Source organism: Leptinotarsa decemlineata, unplaced genomic scaffold (genome assembly GCF_025532065.1).
Source record: "Leptinotarsa decemlineata unplaced genomic scaffold, Ldec_3_MD MMD2_tig00026307_RagTag_RagTag, whole genome shotgun sequence".
NCBI classification, from domain to species: domain Eukaryota; kingdom Metazoa; phylum Arthropoda; class Insecta; order Coleoptera; family Chrysomelidae; genus Leptinotarsa; species Leptinotarsa decemlineata.
Genome location: NW_027412681.1, coordinates 3,611,943 through 3,634,025, shown reverse-complemented (window position 1 = coordinate 3,634,025; position 22,083 = coordinate 3,611,943). Strand labels below are relative to the sequence as shown.

At 35.3% G+C, this 22,083-nt stretch overlaps 1 protein-coding gene across 1 annotated transcript in view; it reads right to left on the bottom strand.

Annotated features, from left to right (window-relative positions):
• amon (prohormone processing protease amontillado) overlaps nucleotides 1-22,083 on the bottom strand; it is a 102,832-nt gene that overhangs the window by 63,552 nt on the left and 17,197 nt on the right. Inside the window, exon 3 of the mRNA XM_074181354.1 lies at nucleotides 5,214-5,460. Coding sequence (XP_074037455.1) covers nucleotides 5,214-5,460 — 247 coding nt within the window. The remainder of the gene's footprint in view (nucleotides 1-5,213; nucleotides 5,461-22,083) is intronic.

The window sequence follows — 22,083 nt, the reverse complement described above, 5'->3', positions numbered from 1 at the left end:
GACTATTTATAGGTCGTTTGAGTACTTTCACTTATCCCCGCTTTCCATTTTCCGCTTCACTTGTTCCGTGGGCCATTGAAGAAGCCCACAAGAAACCTCGAGTCAAAAACCCACTCATACAGTACAGTATCTGAACCACGAATCCAACCACCATCAATCGAGTAAAAGAGGAATCATCAAGACTCTATTAGACCGTGCTTTTGGGCTCTGTATTACGAAGGAAGGTCTCGAGAAGGAACTAGACTTCATCAAAAATGATCTTCAACGGAATGGCTACTCCAAAGCAATGGTAGAAAAAACCTTGGCTAAAAGACAGCAGGAGCCTCGCAAGGAAGAGAAGCCGTCACAACCAGTGCTTGCACTTCCCTACATCAGAGAATTATCGGAGAGGATAAGAAGAATTGGTTCCAAGTACAACATCAGAACCTGCTTCAGATCCGGTAACACTATCAGTAGCAGCCTCACGAAAACCAGGCCACCAAACGTGGACTGCGATTCCAAGAATTGCATTTACCGGATACCCTGTGAGTGCGGAACATCCTATATTGGTGAAACTAAGAGGCCATTGAATGTTCGCATTGACGAGCACAAGAAAAACACACAGCGAGGGTAAATCAGCAAATCAGGAATAGCAGACCATGTTTGTACCCATCAACACAACATCGAGTGGTCCCAAGCTGAGATCTTGCACAGAGAGGAACATTGGTTTAGGAGAAAATTCAAGGAAGCGGCATACATGTTGTCCAACAACGTATTCAGCCAAGCCAGCGTAGAAATACGCAACATATGGAAACCCATCATCAAGCGAAAAAATGGCCAACTCCCGCCAAACGGTCATCTCCTACGGAACCAGTGAAGCGGAAAATGGAAAGCGGGGATAAGTGAAAGTACTCGAACGACCTATAAATAGTCATCTCTCGAAGGAATCAGTCCAGTCATCATCCGAAGACGATTGTAGATACTAACAATCGAAACGTCGTGAACTAACGTGACTTGGAATCTCTCAACTTTTTATTTTATTTTCTTTTTTCATTTCTTCATTTTTATTTATTTTTGTTCAATTGTTCTATTTTACTGAAATTTGGAACAATCATGAAATACAAATCAATTCAAAGAACTAAGATTATAAAAAAAAGGAAAGAAGAAAAAAAATCACATCAAAGGTGCTGCTTCGTTCCCTCCTGTTCATGAAAGAGGACATATGCCTCATTGCTCACAAGTGATTTTGGCGAAATTGTATTTTATTTCACTATTATTACATTTCAGGTTTATTTTGCTTAATATAATTGTTATTTTCAGCTATTTATTCATTTTCAATTCTTCTTTTTTAGTTGTTTCAGGGATTTCTAATCATTTTATATAGTAGACAATGGAAGTCCGAACTAGAGAAATTCAGCATGAAACATTGTCAATTACCTTCAAACAAAAGCCTGTAATATATTTGAACTATCTGAGTAGACAATTTCATGGGCAACAACATTTAATTCTTGAAGTAAAGAGGGCGATGCTGTAACGCTGGAGATAGTAGTTGGAATAATTCCTTCAGCAATAGCCTTTTTATAAGAAATAGATTGATCGATGTAACCCTCAGCTACTGTTGTAAACTTCCTTCCTCCGTGCTTTTCAATGTTCGTTATATTTGCTCCTGAATCTGCTAGCAAAGAAGCAGAAGTCCTTCTAAAGCAGTGCCATGTATATTCTTTTGGTTCCAGGAGGTTCAGAAACTCAGCAATGGTAGAGGGCATTTTCCCAAACGTGTTTATATCAACTGGGTTGGCACTGCATTTATGATTTGGGTATTTCAGAAAAAACGTTGATGATTGATAACAGAAGGGCGTATTTCAACGTTTTTATTGAAATAGTCAATGTGTCTTCCAATAATGCAAAAATAACGACCTACTTTCGTTTTTATATTTGGAATTTGAACAATAAATGATTTATCCATTAATTTAATGTCTTCTATTCATAAATAGCACAGCTCTTCACGCCGGCAGGCTCCATATAGTCCGAAAATAATAGTAGCAGCTTCTTTCATCAAATATTTTTCATCTGGCGTCTCATTTATAAACCTTTGGACTTGTTCAAACGTAAGATTTTTTTATTTTTTAGGCCTATAACTTTCATTTCTCCGCTTTAAGAATGCTATTTCCTTGAAATATTTGCTTGTATTAGCAACATTTTTAACGAGCGCACTCGACTTTGTCCTTGAAAACGTGCTCCACAAAGTTGAGTTCCATATTTTTTATTTATCTTCTAGATAGGCTAAGAAAACGGTTTCGCTGAAATTTCCTTCGAAGTTCTTGAGTCTATATCAGCTAAGAAAAATAAAATATGCGATGTCGTCCTGCTGAGCCGATTTTTTCGTAACAATTCAATTGAAGTTTTTTTTTGCAGCCTCTTCAATATCGTCAGGAACACACACTTGCTCACTATTATTCTTCATTATGAAAGACATTAACCACCAGCAAGAACTTCAAATGTGGCTTTGAATAAAACGCGTGTGCTGTAAACAATACTGTTTGTTGGTAACCCGGTGATACGGCGTCACCTGACACGGCCACTTACAGAAAATGCGATCGCATGAAAATAGATAACTGACAATAGATGTCAAAATGTGTTTTTTATAGAAATATTAAATGTATCTATTTTATTATGAAAACAGGACAGTTGTACAAAAAACTTTGTTTGATATTTGTGTTGAAAGAAAGTTTTATTTTGTTCGTGAAACTTCTCAACTCGCTACGCTCGTTTCACAAACTTTTTCACTCAAAAAATAAATCCTTACTTTCAACACTCATATCATAAATGGACATTTCCTCATTCATTCATTAATACACATGGCGATTCAAAAAAAGAGAGAGAACTTCCATGAATTACTTTGAATATTAATCGATTTATAATATCTTGAAATCGGAAACAATTTCATGGAGTTTGAGAGCTGAAGTTCTGTCTGTCTGTATGTTTTTTCCGTTAATCAGCTGTCGCCCCCATACGAACGACAACTCTCAGAAGTTGAGAAACTTGTGCGAGCTAAGGACTAACGAGGTCTTACCTTTTAACGTGTGATTTCTAAGTGGCAACTTACTTCGGTTGTAATTCGTTGTGGATCGAATTCATTTGGAAAAGTAATCACGAAATGTTTATTCCACAAGAGTGTCGTTTTTCATTCAGAAGATTTTTTAAAGTGCATTCAGTGTGGTACTCAATTTATTTTCAAAGCTATGATAAGGTACATATTCCTCTTTGAATGTTTCAGACTTTCAAGGCTGCAAATATAGTACATTCGGTATTGTCCAACAGTGAAAGAATTTTAAGAATGCAAATATGCCTGTACATCAAATAGAACTCCTCTTTTGGCAAGGAAAATGAATGTTGAGCTATACCCGAATCGTCGTATTCCGAACATCCAAATGTTTAGACGCTTAGACAGAAAGAAAACAAGAAAAGGTGTGGTTACTGGAAGTGTGAGGAATCAAATGAATGTTATGGGCGAGCAAATATTACCACATAAAAATTTACACCGTTAAAACGTCTTTTTTTATTTAAGATTGGCCAGTTACAAAAATTATACTAATCAAGATTGTTCTCCACGAGAAATTGCCCACGAAATGGGGATTTCTGTAAAATCCACCAGAACTATTTTGAAACAGAACAAATATAAACGCTACAGGATACGCAAAGTTCATCACCTCAATGAAAGGGATAACGGAAGGAGAGTACGATTTGCGAAATGGTTAAAATGAAGAAATAGGAAAGTTGGAAATATTTGTAAAAAAATAATATGAACGGACGAATCAAAATTCACCAACAATGGTTGGTTTGACAGAAATATCCATTTTAGGTGGAATAATACAAATCTGTTTAAAAAAATCTGTTCAAAATCTGTTTTTCCGTTAATCAGCTGTCGACCCCATACGAACGAGAACTCTCAGAAGTTGAGAAACTTGTGCGAGCTAAGGACTAACGAGGTCTTACCTTTCAACGTGTGATTCCTAACACAAATGAACATTTACAATTTCCAAAGAGGTTCGGAATGAATGTTTGGTTGGCTGATTCTTTTACGATGATTATTTGAATAGTGAAATGTATCTTCATTTTCTATTCAATGAATTCGATGGCTACTCAGATGAATTGCCACTTAATATCCGCCATGAAATACAATATTTTCAACAGGACGGCGCTCCTCCCCATAATGCAGCAACAGTAAGGGAAGATTCAGATGCAATATTCCGAAGAAAATGGATTGGAAAGAATGGACTAATTAACTGGGTAGCTCGATCCCCAGATCTTACTCCTTCAGATTGTTTTGTCTGGGGATACATAAAAGATAAAGTTTTTTCAACACCAAGTACAAATAATACACCTATTATGCTAGAAAATTGCCACAGAAATTATCTGGATCGACAACTTATGTGCATTTAACAAAGAGATCGTCAATTCGAGCATTTAATGTAGATTGCCATGTAGCTTATTTTCCTTATTGGTTTAATTTTTCCCGAAAAATTATGATAAAATAAATTGTTTTCCTGTTTGACTGTTGTCACTGATGATGGTAGTTATTTCGAATGAAACGCTATAAAAATATGAAATGTGATATATCCTAGTATTGTGAATTTATCGCTTCATCAATATCTGTAATAAAACAGACAGGTCCGCATTTGAAAAAAAAGTTGATGGTGGTCATGTTGACACGAAACGATTTATCGAGTATTATCACATCCTCATAGTACACTTCGAATACATTTCTTTCATTTTTTGATATTCTCCGAAATAACAATTCCACTCGAAAAAAAAACGAAAAACAACATTTTTGGTTTTTCCCGTAAGAATCGAGAAGAGCGAGGGTCCCCGTAAATTTTCTTTGACCATTATATTATTCCCAATGACAGTTAACTTTTTTCCCATTTAATCGTCTTCGTATCTGTTACGGTTTAGAATATAGCAATGTTACCACATGATAAAAGAAACGGCCTGTAAATGCAGTTTAATCTTCCTCTTGAAGATGATCACTTGGTGATCGAAACACTTGTGAGGTGTTGAAAATAACGGTTTGGTGTTGGGTTTGAACTCCTGTAATATACGTTCACAAAGTTCGATATGTTCAAAACAAATGAAACTCATACCCTCCATAAAGAGCCCAAATAACATAATCAATCACTGAACAATGTATGCCGGTCAAATTGCAAATGTCGGTTGGAAGTAAAAATACATACCATCGTCCATTATGGCTGTTGTTATATTTTTTCCGGTAACCCCTTGTGCCCAAGCTGCTTCTACGTTCAGGTCCAGTTTGGCCTTCCCCCCGTTTTGGCCCGTGTTTTTCAGGTACCACTGGAATGTGAAGTAAGGGTCTGTGGGATCGTTGTGTGGGTGCATGACCTTGACCAGGTTCTCAACTTTCAGTGGTTTGTAGCCTCGCTTCACCCTTACGAAACCGGGCTGCTGAATGGCTGAGTGTATCTGGAAAAAAATGAATTCAGTGGTGAATTTGGTGATAGTACACTATCTCAGCTGTTGTATATGTTTGTCATATAGGACCCCAGTGAAAAATATACAGTTACACAATCATTGAACATTGTTTCTGAGAAGTCAGCAGGACTGAAAGACAATCAGTTCATTAGATATACAATTACTGTGGTCCAGTTCCTCTAGCAGTAATACATGATTTTCAAGTTGCTTTTCCATAGGTTTGGTTAGGTCCAAAATGAGTGGGTCTATTTGACCCTCCACCGCAACCCGGTGGAGGGTCACACAATTCAGTACCGTAAATTTCCGCTTGAAATACAATCGCAAACGTTCCTAGGCACGTTGATGTCTCTGTCCTGGGTCTGCGACTGAAAACACCTGCACCAGAACCGGAAGGTGTTTTTGATCCATCTGTGAACCAACAACTATCTGCTCTTAATATTTCCTTCTCTTCTGTTTCTCTGCCTTTCCATAGGGGTTCATAAATAAGTCGGTTACGAAGTGAAAAATGTCAGTGTTGCTGTACGATTTGCCACAAAAAATCTCAAAAGACTGTTTATAGTTTTGTGAGTATGGTGAGTAACAAAAATATGGACCACTTACATTATCAATCATTAGTTTTTTCAATTGAACAAAAAAACTGAAATTTTCAATACTATAAAATATAAAAAGCACATACCTACATTGCGTACTTGATTGAATCAGGCATACCTGAGATATTTTTCAATTTTCAGTGATTCGATTCGATCTAATAGTCATTCATCCAGGTACTGAAGGTACCTGAAGAATATGAATTGCCTTTGCATCTTAATCAGTGTTGGTATTAGTAAATTATAGGTAGTTTGTGAAGCAAGTAGTTTAATCGGACCAGAACCTGTCATTGGTATCGCTTTAAGTTTTGCCAAACAAACATTGAACACCTGGATGGCAAAAAGATTTATGAACTTCAGGCAGAATCTTTCAGGATAACTCACTCCAAGGCGTTTATTCACCCTTCGAAGCTTGATACAAAACAGTTGTTGGAATACAGTAGGGATGAACTAGGATGTCTAACAGGCCTTCTTACAAGTCACTGTCATTTGAATCATCATATGCAGATACTTGGACTGTCGGAAGGCAGTATGTGTCGCCTCTGTTTGAAAAATGATGGGAAAGCAAAGCACATACTTCGTGTCTGCCACAAAGTGACTACTTCAGTTTTCTCTCCAGTAAAACGAATAACAAATCTGTTTTTTCCGTTAACATAAGTAATATTATTCTCAATTTATATGACGCTCTCATATACCAAAATCCTTCGTATACCGTTGATGATCTAGTGGAAATGTGTTCGCAAGTGATGGGATTTTCAGAATCATCGATCACTTGAATCAAATGAAACACTTTTGTCTAATCTAGTAAAAAAATGTATACTTGATACTGGGGTCAAACCCGAAACCGGTCGTATAAATAAAAGCTACCAGTGGTAGATTTTATTTATACGACCGGTTTTACTAGTCTTTCCAGTATTGTTTTGCTTATTCTTTACAATCTTCGTAAAATATCAGTGCCCGTCTCAAACCTGCATATTTTGAGACGTGTTGGATGAAGGTGAAAGAACACATAATACATAGTTCAAGTAAACGATATAGTGCAACCTACCTTCCAACAGCTTCCCTTTAATAATATAGTTAGGGAGCTAACTAATTTCGTTATTCAATAATCATTTCTGATTATATAAGAAACTTCACTGCTTTCCATTACTGCTTGACGGTTGTTTATTATTTTAAATGTAAGTCCTAGTTTCTTTATCCAATTCTGAAAAGTTTTATCACAGCAGCTCACGTGATCTGTTTAAAAAATCTGTTTTTTCGTTTAATCAGCTGTCGACACCATACGAACGACAACTCTCAGAAGTTGAGAAACTTGTGCGAGCGAAAGACTAACGGCGTCTTACCTTTCAACGTGTGATTCCTAACACGGTACGTGATGGCCAGAAGTTTTCGATTTTTTCCTTATGATTTCAGTTGTAGGAATCTCATTGCTTTTGTAATAGTCGTATATTATTTTTTTTCAATGATTTTATTAGATAAACATCTAAAGATTTTGGTAATCCTGTACAGTTGAGAGAGGAATTTCGGTCAAATCTGATGTTGCTCGTAATAGTGTTTCAATATTCCGAATCTTATTCACTTTTTCGCATTGTTCATCATCGCTATTGGAATCACTACACTGGAAAAAGTGTGCGTTGTTATCACACGCGTTATTACTATTAGTAATTATCCAAGGACGCCACTTTTTGAACAGATAACAAAAATTGTAAGTAGTTATAACTGCACCAATATCGAACTGCATCTGAACTGAACATTGATGATACGACGGCGATAACCATCCCCGCATTCATCGATTTCTATCCGTCACCGTAACATGACTTCAAATTTGACTTTATGACTCTTCAGCTAATCATAAAACTCGTTTAGTAATAATTATCCAATACGAACCGCCAATTGAGAGTACCGCCAACTTTAAGAGTAAACAATATCATTCGCGTCGACTATACCAAAAATTATAACGATGGAGCAAAAATTAATAAAAAAAAATCTAGAATATTTTCCAGAAACTCTACAAAGCTTCAAAAACAAAACCCAACGTTCAACTGTACAAAAATGCGGTCACGTTAAATCTCGGTAAGAGCAAACTCTAAACTCAATCTTCCAGAACTATGCACACACAGCAACTTTCTCTGGATGAATCCCGAAGTTAAACAAGCTCGCAGTCTGCTGGCTCGTAATCTCCTAAAGACTTCAACGTAATGGACGTTCATTGTTGTAAGATAACGAATAATGTCCAGTGGAACAAACTGTCAGAGAAGTTCACTCTAACTCATTATTCTAGTTTAATGGAACTTCAGATGCGGTCTGGTTGACGAGAAATGGACAAAAACGATTTCGATGAGTGGAAATAAAACATTCATGGAGAAGTGACATGAAATAAATGCAGTTGACAGGAGGGTGTTATGCATTTTATGAAGCAGTAACGAATGCAAATGGAACCTTCATATTCATCCAGATGGTTTCGATATAAATGGTAATTTCGGTGATAGCAACACTGACATTCTGTTTTGTGCATTTTTATTCATTTTCGAAATGGCTAAGCGATGACAGCAGATTCCTACTGTAAGGAAATCGATGAAATGTACCATATATTACGTCAACAGTAGCCACGACACCGCCTGTCTGCACGTTTCATAAATAATCGTCAGAAAATTAAACTAATTGAGCGTCAAAATTCTGTTTCACCCATCATACTCCGCAGACCTCTAGCCAATGGACTACCATCTCTTCAAAAAATTCATTGATTTCAGCAACGATAGAATCTTCGCAAATCTGGACCAGAGAAAAACGGCCTTCGTCGACGCCATTGAATCCTGAGCACACAAATTTTATACTATAGTCTATTTCAAAAGAGTGTAGAGTAATAAATCATGAAGTGTCATAAAATTTGCCTGAATTTCGTTGTCGTCCATGGGCGTAGGCAAATCTTAGGATTATTATACTTAATAATTAAAGTAAATTAAAAGTTACAGACATAGATAATGATAAAAGGCCATTTTTGGGAAGTAATTTGGTCTAAAACTAAGTACCTACATGTATTTAGGTAAGTAAAATTTCTTAAAAAAAGATTAAGATTAATTTTAGTGGTTCTTGTAAACTTATTTAATATGCAATTTGGGTTCATATACTTGAGCATGATTTCTCAAAAAAGGGTTAACACTTAGTTCCGAGGTGCCATGTCATTATAATAATCCCTTTTTGACCCTGCCCACCAATCATGCAATACCTATTAAACCCAGGTAATTAAGAAAAAGGGTTTAAATATATTGTAATGGTGTCTTAAACATTCGAGTTATAATAGTAATTGTTACTACACCAATTAAACGTACAGTGATATTGTGATATAGAAATAGTGAAAAAGTTATAAAATGGGGACATTTACTCCAAAGAAAAGAAGTGTAAAAAATTCTCCGCTATCTGTTTGCGAAAAAGTTATAATTTTAAATGTATATGATTGCATAAAACACGATCACCCTAGTTTGTCTGTGCAAGAAAGTGTTGAGCGATGTGCCCGAATGACTGGAATTGGACAGTCCACGATTTTTAAATTATTGCGAGAAAGAAAGATATCAGGCCAGGTAAGTCCATGCAAGAGAAAATCAGGAAGACCAATAAAAATCTTAGATGAAGACACCAAATGTGACATTCGAAGAAAAGTTCATTCGTTTTATTTTAAAAAGGAAATACCCACTCTTGAAAAAATATTTATCGAGATATGCCAAGATAACGATATTCCTTTGATATCCAGAAAACTTTTATGGAAAACTTTAAAAAGTATGAATTTTGCCTGGGAAAAGCACAATCGAAAGGCGCTATTACTGGAAAGTGATGAAATTGTTTGCTGGAGACGAAAATATTTGACAACTATAAAGCAGTACCGCAGAGAGCAAAACAAATTTTTTTTATCTTGATGAGACGTGGATAAACGAAGGTTATATAGTCAAAAAAATGTGGCAAGATAAAAATATAACAAGTTCTCGCCAAGCTTTCATAGAAGGCCTTTCGACGGGTATTAAAGTGCCTTCGGGAAAAGGGAAGAGGCTTATAATTGCTCACATTGGAAGCGAAGACGGATTTTTAAAAGAAGGTTTGTTAAGCTTTGAGTCGTGCCGGACGGGAGATTATCATGAGGACATGAATTCGGATGTCTTCGAAGACTACTTCGGGGAAATGTTAAAATTTCTTTCAGCTGATTCGGTCGTGGTTATGGATAATGCAAGCTACCATTCAAGGCGCTTAGAGAAGGTACCAACTTCAGCTTGGAGAAAGCAAGAAATTATTAACTGGCTGTCAAAAAAAGGTATTCAGTTTGAGACGAATTCAGTAAAGAAGGAACTACTAGCCATAGTAAAACAACATAAATCTCGCTTCATGAAATATGCCGTAGAAGATGTAGCAGAAAAGTATAAAGTAACTGTGCTGCGCCTACCGTCATATCATTGCGAATTAAATCCTATAGAACTTATATGGACACAAGTTAAAGGATATGTTGCAAGGCACAATACCACATTTAAAATGAAAGATGTCAAGGTATTGTTTGATCAAGCCATTATGGAAATCACATCAGAAAACTGGCAAAAAGCAATCCAGCATGTTTTAAAAGAGGAAGATAAAATGTGGGAACTGGACAACTTGGTCGATCAGGTGGTTGACCCTATAATTATAACACCAGGGGATGATGACAGTTCTTCGGATGAAGACTATACTGATGTAGAATAATTTAATTGAATTGTAAATATACTGTAGCGGGATAAGCAATCTGGACAGAGACCAGTGTATCAGTGACAGTGACACTTTTGCTTAGGTTAGGGTTTAGAATTAAGGGTAGTCTGAATAATTATTTTCTCGGAAGGTTCTCGAAAATTGTACCTAGTAATCTCTAGAACATTCAATTAGGGTATAAATAGAGTATTGTTAAACGTTAAGGGAAGTTCACAGTTTTAGTATTGTTCAAGTGTCAAATTGTAATAACGTATCCAGTAAAGTTCTTGTCGTTTTTGTGAATAAATTGATTTAAAGTCCCCACAAGTGTTTCAATACGTAAAGTTCGTTCGTGTGTGTTTGTGAGTATTTCCCGATTTCGGTTCGTATATATTTTATTGTTACATTTTATATTTTTTTAATAACACTGTTCTGCTGCATTAAATTTTTATTTCCTTTAATATAATTTTTATGAATGCATATTCTTTTGGCAATTATCCCACTAGCGCGCCTCTGGCTCAGTATTTATCCGTCGATAACAATGGACAAATCCCTTAAAACAGGGTGATACCTACCTGCTCTTTATGAAACGACATAATTTTGCAATGCGGACTAGGGAAGTGACAGAATTTATTGACGGATCACCCTGTAGCGCTTTTGAATACTTAATGAGATTTTATTACTCTACACTCTTTTGAAATAGACTATAACGGAATCAATGGGTTTGTGTTAGGTTGGCAAAAGTGCACTGATTCAAATGTCGCTTAATACGATGAAATTGTGCAACCTAATAATTATAGAATTTCTTAAATACCTTCCATTTGAAACACGTTAAACAACACCGTTGCTCCATCAGTTAAAAAAAAAAGGATTTATTTCCAACAGGAGTACCCAGTTACAGGAAATGCTATTATTACAGAGTATATATGAAATAAATATTAAAAATGATGGAATATAGAAATGTATGAAAGTAAATGCTAAAACAAAATATATATAAAATATTCGTATACGTAGAATTTCAAGTGAGGAATGAAAAATTGAGTATATAACACAAAAAGTTACAAATCATGCAATGTAGCAGTACTGACACAAATGTTATTTATAGTATTATTAAAAGTGTTTGTGGATACATGATACCAAGGTGTTCAGAGAGTCGAAATTAATTAATTATGTTCACAGATTTTATTGAAGTTACTGCACATTAAATTCAATGGTGATCGTAGCATTACATTTGTGTGTGATGCTTCGCAATAGAATTTCAGATTGTCTCGGCCTCCACTTCTTGGTATTAAGAAATAGATCTCGGGTAAAAGAACCGTACTGTCAATATTGTTGTTTAGTAATTTATGCAGGAATTTTATACCAAGGATAACTATCCTATTTTCCGAAGATGTCATATCAAATCGTGTCAACAAAATGTTATGATAGATGCCTCTCGTGGGGTATTATCCGTCAACTTTTAGATTTTAGTATTTTAGGAACTCCCTTTGCACGCTCTCAATTGATGTTTTTTGGTAGTCGTAAATTGGATTCCATAACACAGAACCATACTCTAACTTAGATCTGGCATACGCAAGCATTATATTTGCATCAGCAGTCATATTCCTTATATGTGTTGTGAATTTTAATTTACTGTCGTGAGTTATACCCAGATCTTGTATCTCATGTACGCGGTTGATTGTAGTATTGTTGATTGAATAACCGTATATAATCGTACCTTAAAGTTCGCTTTTTTGTTATAAATGATATTATTTTACATTTGGAAACGTTCAGTTGAAGACGATTATTATTACAGCAAAATTTGATTACATCTAAATCATGTTGTACACGTTGACAGTCAGTAATGTCGTCGATTTTATAATATAGTTTCAGGTCAAATAGTAAGCTAGGAATATTCAAAAAGTTTGCCAAGTCATTAATAAAAATTAAAAATAAAAGAGGTCCAAGATTAGAACCTTGTGGTACCTCAGATGTAACTACGTACTGAGCCGATTTGAAAGATTCACATTCGGCGAATTGTTTTCTGTTAACTAGATATGATTCAATTAGAGTAAGCAGTTGGTTGGAGAGTCCCAATTTTGTCAATTAGCTGAGAAGAACATAATGGTCTACTTGATCGAAGGCTTTTTGAAAGTCTAAATAAACAACATCGACTTGTTTATGCTTGTCCAGGTACGTACAGAGATATTTTTTTAAACATGCAAGATTTGTCATACATGATCTTTGTTGTACGAAATCATACAAAGTAGGAGAGATAGCTTTTTGAATATGGGAGTACATAACATTTTGCACAGATATCTCGAAGAGTTTTGAAAAGTTACATAAAATTGAAATTGCTCTGTAGTTTGTGATATCGCTAGAGTCGCCTTTTTTTAATATCGGACAAATTCAAGCCGTTTTCCGTTGCTCAGGGAAGTCACAAGTTGATAAAATAAAGTTGAATATGCCTATTAGAGATATTAGGTAGGTATTAGAGGTCCTTTATCACAAGACCAGTACCATTGTTTGATAGTACTCATTATAGTCTTTTAATGACATCCATTTCAATTCTCTCAACATGTTGACTATTCGCTTGTGTCTTGGTACACCTAGTATGATTCTCATCGCTCTATTTTGTTGCTTTTGAAGTGGATGCAACTCGTTTTTATTAGCCGTGAATAGTATTGAAGAAGAGAAAGTAAGATGTGGTAAAACTAATGTATTATAAATTGTAATTTTTGACCATCTAGAGAGGCTAGGCGATATTCTCACTAGAAAATTTACCTTATTGGTGATAGTTTTTATCACTTTCAATACATGTTTCTTGGTATAATAATCCTCCTTGTTATAATAGAAGCATTATTAGAGATTTGCAGGCTAAAATCTGGCGCAAATACAAGCGTGTGTGTAATCTGCAGGCTCTTGAAGATTTCAAACATCTTCGAGCAAAAATTAAGCATGATGTTGATGTGGCATATAAAACATTCTTAGGTGAAACTGAGGAAGAAATACATATCAATCCCAAAAGATTTTGGTCATTTATAAATAATAAACGAGGTAGCTCCATAATATCACAATTACTGAATTTTGAAGGTCAATTGCTGGAGGGGCCCTCTAATATCGTAAACGGTTTTGCCAATCTTTTCAAACAATCGTATACCGTTTCTTCCCCTTTTCAACCAAACTCTGATATTGATAATAATCACTTTCTTGATATATCAAGCTTCAGTGAAAACGAAATATACGAGGCACTGAGGTCGCTCGAACCTGAACAGACCACTGGTCCAGATGACATTCCAGCTTTCATCCTAAAAGATTGTGCACTTGTGCTTGCCCGTCCTCTAGCTATACTAATTAATATCTGCTCAAGATCGGCTACGATACCAAGAATCTGGAAATCATCAAAAGTCTGTACCATTTTCAAGAAAGGAAATTTACGAAGTATTTCAAATCATCGGCATATCTCTATTATTTGCAACTTTGCAAAGGTTTTTGAGATTTTGCTGGAAGTTATATATCGACATGTAAGTTGCAATATAAGTATAAACCAACACATATATTTCCTGCTCTGTAATTGGGCTATTTCCTGTAGAGTTATGTTAGTCCTTGGTCAATTAATACTCCGAAATACTTCACCACTGATACACTTCCAATATCCTCCTTAGCAATCTTTATACTAATTCCTCCATTTTTGGTTTCGTCATAACCTGTTTCATTACTCAGTAAGAGAATTTTCGTCTTTTCACCATTCAGTTTGAGAGTGTTGAGATTACACCATCAACTAACTCTGCAGAGCTCACTATTTTAAGTATCTACCAGCTCATTAACGTTATCAGAGCAGTAGTATATTGAGGTGTCATCGGCAAACAAATTGATTTTACACTCGGAGATCTCGGAAACGAAGTCATTCATATACAGAAGGAAGAGTAAAGGCCCAAACGTACTACCCTGTGGCACTCCATTATCATTAATAATTTCGGAGGAGGTGATATTATTGACCTTTGTTAATTGTTTTCTATCACTCAAATAGTCTCTGAACTAAGACGCGTCGCAAATCCAAGAATACGGCTCCAATTGATTTGTTTTCGTTTATCCACATTTTCCAGTCAAATAAGATATTTTGCACGGTAGTTTCACAACTATGCCCAACTCTAAAACCTGACTGGATCAATTGTTCATAAGCAACCCTTTCTAACAACTTTTCTACGGCCAGTAATGTGTTTAATGAACTCAGGTCACCTGCTCTATTTGAATTTTTACTTTAGGAACTGGGATTATGGAATATCACCTAACTGTAGAGAACTATTAACAAGATTGAGTTAGGAACAAAAAATAGTCAGAGGGAGCTAAATATGGCGGATATGGTGGATAAGGCAGCAATTCAAAACCTAATTCGTTAATTTTGGTCATTGCGACAATTGGTGTGTGAGCTAGTGCATTGTCTTGATGAAACGACATTTTCCTAAGCCGAATGCGGCCGTTTTTACTTGATTTCTCCACTCGAACGTTGCAATAAGTTCGTATAATACTCGCCGTTAATTATTTCAAGATAGTCAATGAAAATTATTACATGTGGATCCCAAAAAAACTAATACCATGACCTTGCCTGCAGATGAAACGGCCTTCGCCTTCTTTGGAGCCGGTACCCCCTTTTGAGTCCACTGTTTTGATTGTCCTTTTGTCTTGGGTATAATGTGTTGGACCAATGTTTCATCCATGGTTATGAAACGACGCAAGAATTCTGCTTTGTTGCTGTAAAAGCCCTCAATTGAAACATCTTCAAACATCTTGCACATATCTTTCTCATTTCCACATTCTCAGATAATATACGATTTTTGAAACACCTACTATATCTGCTATATCTCCAGTCGACGATCATTCAGTACTGTTTTGTGGATTTTCTTCAACGTTTCTGGAGACGTCAACTCATTAGGTAGGCCACTACTACCCAGCTGTACCTAACTGTTGTAAACGAAGGAGCAGACTCCCCTAGAGTAGAATCCAGTTCAGCTTTTATATTGGTTAGGCTGCGGCCTTTCAAATGAAAGTATTGTACCGCATAAAGATGATCAATTTTCTCCATTTTCACAAATGAGAAATGTTCCTTCTGACGAAAATCAAGTAGTATTAATAAAAGAGCTGTAAAACAACTCATTTTAAACTGATTTCAACCTTTTTCTTCAAAAAATTATTTAAATACTTGAAAAAGAGGAATGAAATAATGCATTCAACATTTAAAGGGATTCGTTTCTATTTCACCATTTGGCAACATCGGTTATAGCTAATAAAGGACAATGAATCTGTTACCTATATGGGACAAACAAAGATGACATATTTCAGAGGCTTGCTGTTCTGTTTACTTATGTTCCGAGACATTCTGTGACATATGACATTTTGTGCACCTAACCAATCTTACTCTATATAAATAAATAACAAAACAACTGTTGTTTATGTGGCTTTTGGAGGTGGTATTGAACTAACATTTATATTTTGCCTTGATTGTTGATTTATAAAGATAATTTTCCTTTTTTAAAGTAGAATATCTAGGTACTTATAAATTATTTCTACTTGATATAGGCGCTGTTGCCAATGTGATGTGAATCAGAAACAAATCCCTTCAAAAATTAAAACCCAACATTTGAAACATCAATTTAAATACTTTTCGAAGTGAATGTGAAAAACTCATGAATTACACTCAACTTTATTTTGTTCAAACTTGCATTTGCTGTAATAACCCAAATTGAGGAACATTTCCCATTCACCGAAAACTTTGATAGCTGACAAACAAATAGTAAACAACGCAACGTCTTCAAACTAGAAACATATGCTTCACTGACTGTGTACTTTCTGATACAGTGATATTTTTCAAACCGCCATCTCTAGGTCAGTCTGGGTACTTCTTGGACCACCTGGTAGTATTCCCTTATTTTGATAAACTTCAGTGACAAAATCAGCAGCAGTTTCATATCACTCCCCATAACATCCTAGGTCTCTGGGAAAAGAAAACATCTCTGAAAATCACATTATTATTATCCTTCAGATTGTGGAAGGTTACAAACCCGAAAAACATTGGGAAACATATCCGTAAGTATTCAGAATTAACTTCAAAACTTATATAAAGAATAATACGATCTGAAATACCACAAAATTGATTCTTCCAGTACAATGGAAGCAACTGTTGAACGTGACGCTTTGGATGCAGAATGAATTTGCATAATCTTCAATATATCTTGAACCTCCTCACAATCGCAATGAGATGTCTTAGAACACGGGTTGTTTATCTGGTTACCCTCGGTTTCGGATGTTTTCACTTACCCCACATTGTCAAGTAATTACGTATTTTGATAAACTTTAATGACCCAATCAACGGCAGTTTCATATTACCCTCCATATCATCCTCGGTCTCTGGGGCAGAGAAAACATATCTCTGAACCTCACTTCATCATTATTATATAAATGGAACTAATTTCTGCCTTAATGATGGTAATGAAGGGTTGGCCGAGTCAATTTCGCTAGAACAAGCTTCCTTTTTTTCTGTTGAGCCAGTAATTAACTTCAGTTTTTCTCATTGGTTGGAAAAGGCAGTAAAGGGTATTTGACAACAAATAATTTTTTCTTCACGTTTGATGACTGCGGTCAGAGACAAGTCATGATTTATATGTGATTTCTAAATTTCCCTCTTCATCAGTAAACTTTCTGCAAAGGTAAACATCCCAGTGAAAACAATTTTATATTTGGTGAATCCAGCCATGTAACAACAGGCTTCAATTTTCAGATATGAATGATAACTGAGGTGGCGAAGCTGGGGCTTCAACAAACTTCTCACCGTGAATTATAATGAAATATATCAGATATCTATTCCCTCCAGTACTCAATATTTTCCGCCTTTCACGTCTTTGAATGTTTCAAACTCATTTGTAGTCACTCCAGTCTCACATTTCATATATGTCGTTGTGTAGCGTTTCTGTTCATGATATCTGTTTCAATTTCATTACAAATATTTGAATTGTTAATTTAATGGGAAAGGGTTATTTTCATATTATTCAATTCAATTAATCAGTTCAACTTCAGGTTATTATCTCATACAATAATACTTTCTGAATAAAACCAAAAAATATGAAAACAAAAAATAGTCCACGCTTAAAATACACGAAAAAAAATTACTACAAGCTTCTTTTTATAAAAAAAAAACAAGAAGCCATATATACTTGAGTTTCAAAATAAAAGAATGTATAAAATTTCATTTCGTTTGAAAAAACTGAAAATGTAGATTAGGAACACTATTCTAACTTGTAGTTTTCAAGTTCCCGTGTTATGTTGAGTGTTCTGAGGATGTTGAATAACTATACCTAAAATAGAATAATAATAATAATATTAGATTTTATTGCCCCAGACTACAAAATAGAATTATGAAATAGAATACAAACTTAAAATAAAAACTTATAGGGTAATCCAGCAAAAAGCAAAGTTCGGTCTTGACGGTAAGGTGAGTTATCGAAAAGTCACGCTCTTCCACTCAACCTGGAAACAAACGATTTTCCAAAGGTTTTCCCAGATAATACAGGGAAACTGAAAATTTTATTTTTTGAGATATAGAATACATATTTAGTGAAGATTATAATTACCATAAAGAAAAATACAATGTATCAGACCACACAAAGTAATCTCACAACACAACAAAGTTTTTGTTTCGGGGTTAAAATTAGATGATTTTAATGTATTTCCACGTGTTAAAACCGAAAGTGACCATAAAAATTATATATTAGCTCTTGTTTTCAAGATATAGTATCATTATATTATATATATGTATATTGAGTTTTCAACAAAAGAAATATTTCATCACCAACAGTTGGTAGACATGTTTGTTTACATAACACCCCTCTCATCAGCTGTTCTTAAGTAGTAAACATAACCTATGCGAGTTTGTCCATTGTACGCACGTGGTTGCTATTGAAATTATCGTATGAAGTTGATTTTTGAATTAATTTAAGTGCTGATCTGAAATGCCTCGAAAGTGTGTGAATTCTGTCGATAGCTTTTTCTATATATGTGGTGAGATAACATTTAAGGCTCAGAAACGTAAAATGACACCTATCGTTAAGACAACCTATGAACATTATTTTGGTGTGAAAGTTGGGGACCAAGATAAATCATGGGCTCCTCATATATGTTGTAATTCTTGTTCCGTCATATTGCGAGAGTGGCTGAAAAATAAAAACCGGACAATGGCTTTTGCAGTACCTATGGTTTGGCGTTAGCCTACCAATCATACAGACGACTGTTATTTCTGCTTAACTCCTCCCATTAAGCAAGGTTTATCTATGAAGAAAAGAGGAACGGTTAAATACCTTAATCTCCCATCTGCTCTTCGGCCTGTACCACACTCAGACAATTTGCCAGTCCCTTCTCCACCCCAAAACTATGAAATTTTACAGGAAGGTGATGAAGACTGTTTAGAAGGAGCAACCCATCCTTCTACATCCTATGACCCTGATTTTGAGGTAAGTGATAGGTCTAGTGATCCGCACAGAATTAGTCAAGCAGAGTTGAGTGACCTTATAAATAAGAGATCTTCGCTTGTCTAAGGAAAAGGCTGAGCTGTTAGGGTCAAGACTACAACAGTGGAATCTTCTAAAACATGATGTGAAAATATCTCAGTACAGACAGCGTCAAAAAGATTTGCTTCCTTTTTTTGAGAAAAAAGAAAACCTCGTAGTTTGTTCTGATGTTAATGGTTTGATGGACTGCTTGAATTTGGATCACACTCCATCTGAATGGAGACTGTTTATAGACTCTTCAAAACTAAGCTTAAAAGCTGTACTTCTGCATAATGGAAATCAGCTACCCTCTATTCCTATAGGTCATGCAGTTCACATGAAGGAAACGTATATAAATATGAAAACACTTCTCCAATCAATCAAATATGAACAACACAAGTGGCACATCTGTGGTGATCTGAAAGTCATTGCTATACTCCTAGGAATGCAATTAGGGTTCACCAAGTACTGTTGTTTTTTGTGTCTGTGGGACAGTCGGGATAGAAAATCTCACTATGAAAAAATGAACTGGCCTACACGAGACCTAAACCCTAATGAGAAAAATGTAGTTTACGAGCCTCTTGTAGATCCTAAGGATGTTCTCCTTCCCCCATTACATATTAAGTTGGGACTAATGAAAAACTTTGTGAAGGCCATGGACCAGGAAGGACAAGCTTTTAAGTACTTGAGAGCAAAGTTTCCCAGGTTGAGTGATGCTAAAGTCAAGGAAGGCATCTTTATTGGACCTCAAATCCGTGAAATCGTAAATGATCCTGCTTTTGACATGATTTTAACAGGAAATGAAAAAAGAGCCTGGGAAGCCTTTAAGGGGGTTGTACATGGGTTTTTAGGTAACAAAAGAGATGATAACTTCACAGCATTGGTTAAAGAGCTTCTTCAAGCTTACCACCAACTTGGATGCAACATGTCCTTAAAAATTCATTTTCTTCACTCTCATCTTAATTTCTTCCCACAAAACTGTGGAGCTGTGAGTGACGAACATGGAGAAAGATTCCATCAAGACATTGCCTTAATGGAACAGAGATATCAGGGCCGTTGGAATGAAGCAATGCTTGCAGACTACTGCTGGTCTGTGTGTAGGGATGCTCCAGAAGTGTTTTATAAAAGACAAGCTAAACGACAGCGATCTTACAATGAATCGGATGGACTTAATTGAAATTTGGTGGTACAAACTTCTTTTATTTGTCAAAACACTAAGAATAATGTTTTTTTTATTAATTTTGTACTTAAAATATTCTAAAAGAAACATAACAATATTGTTTTATGTACTTTCTCTTTTCACGTATAATATAATTACTCTTTAAGATTAAGTACTGTGTATCTCAAAAACCAGAGCTAATAAAAATTTTTAATTGTTATTTTCGTTTTTATCACCCCAAAATTAGTAGGAATTGACTAATTTAGTGTAGGAAACATTCAAAAAATATTTTTTTGTTGTGTTGTGAATCAATTTGTCAGTTGCAATAAAAGTGGTGACTGATTTTTTTGAATGCAAATGGAAAAATATTTTTCATTTCTATAGGTATACAATTGAAAACCTTGGTCATATTCTAAAAAAAAGTTGACTTGATCTTTTCAAGTCAACTTTTTTGGTTTTGAAACGAGGAATTGTAAGTTGATTTTTAAGAGGGATATTCACATCGTGGATCTGTGAGCGAAATCTCACTTAACTGTAAATATATCGCGCTTTTTTAAACAACAAAATGTTGAGTATAAGAGAACAAAAATGAAGTAAACACCTTTTTCTCATATCTATCCAGCCCAATTCAGAAAATGCAGACGAAATATGACTACGTAGACCACATGAATTTTGTATCACCTGAAGTCGGCGACTATCAGTTTGCAATAAAGCAGGCGCATATATGCAGTCAGCATAGTTAAGATGTGACAGAACAAGGGATTCGCATAACAGGATCCCACATGTTCTTGTTAATAAATGTCTATTAGAGTAAAAAAGTTTCAAATCACTAAATGCTTTTTTATGACAAAGAAAACATGATTTCTAAATTTTAGTTCACTATCTAGCATGAGCCCCAGAATTGTGTTCGTTTCTTTCTCGTGCTCCTTTGTGTCAAAATAGCAACGCTTTAGATTTAGATGGGTTTATCGTCAAACAGAATTTCTTCGATGAAGAAACCAAAGTTTGTAGATTGGAATTCATATGGTCACAAGCAAGACGTAAATCACTTCCTTCAAAGGACATGTAAAGTTGTGTGTCGTCCGCGTAACAGTGAACTGAGAAGTGACGTATATGTTTATGAAATTGCGAAGTATAAATAGTATACAGAAGGGGTCCAACGATTGATCCTTGGGGAACTCCTCTTTTTATAATTGCAGGATGAGACAGGATTGCATTGAACCGCACAGACTGAACTCTTTCAGATAGATATTGCCTAATAACTTCCATTGCAGCATCTGCAATATGGAAGAAAAGCATCTGTATAATGCATTTTATCAAATCTTCATGGCAGGAGAAGATGTGAAAACATATTGTCATTTGGACTGTTTAAATATTCTGAGATGCCATTTGGTTTAGCAAACGCAACACACACACAAGACACAAAACATAGATCACTTAAAACAATCGTTAGAATCATAAATAGATTTTGTATTGTCAGTTCTGGAAATAGGGTTTTATCCATTATGACCTTACTGAATTCACTTGACTACCTATATTATGGCTACTGACCTTGTTGATAAATGTTATGTGAGGATCAACACTGTTTTATTGTGGGAATATAGGCCATTTTGGCCAAGGACGTAACTATATGTGAAATAGAAAAACATCT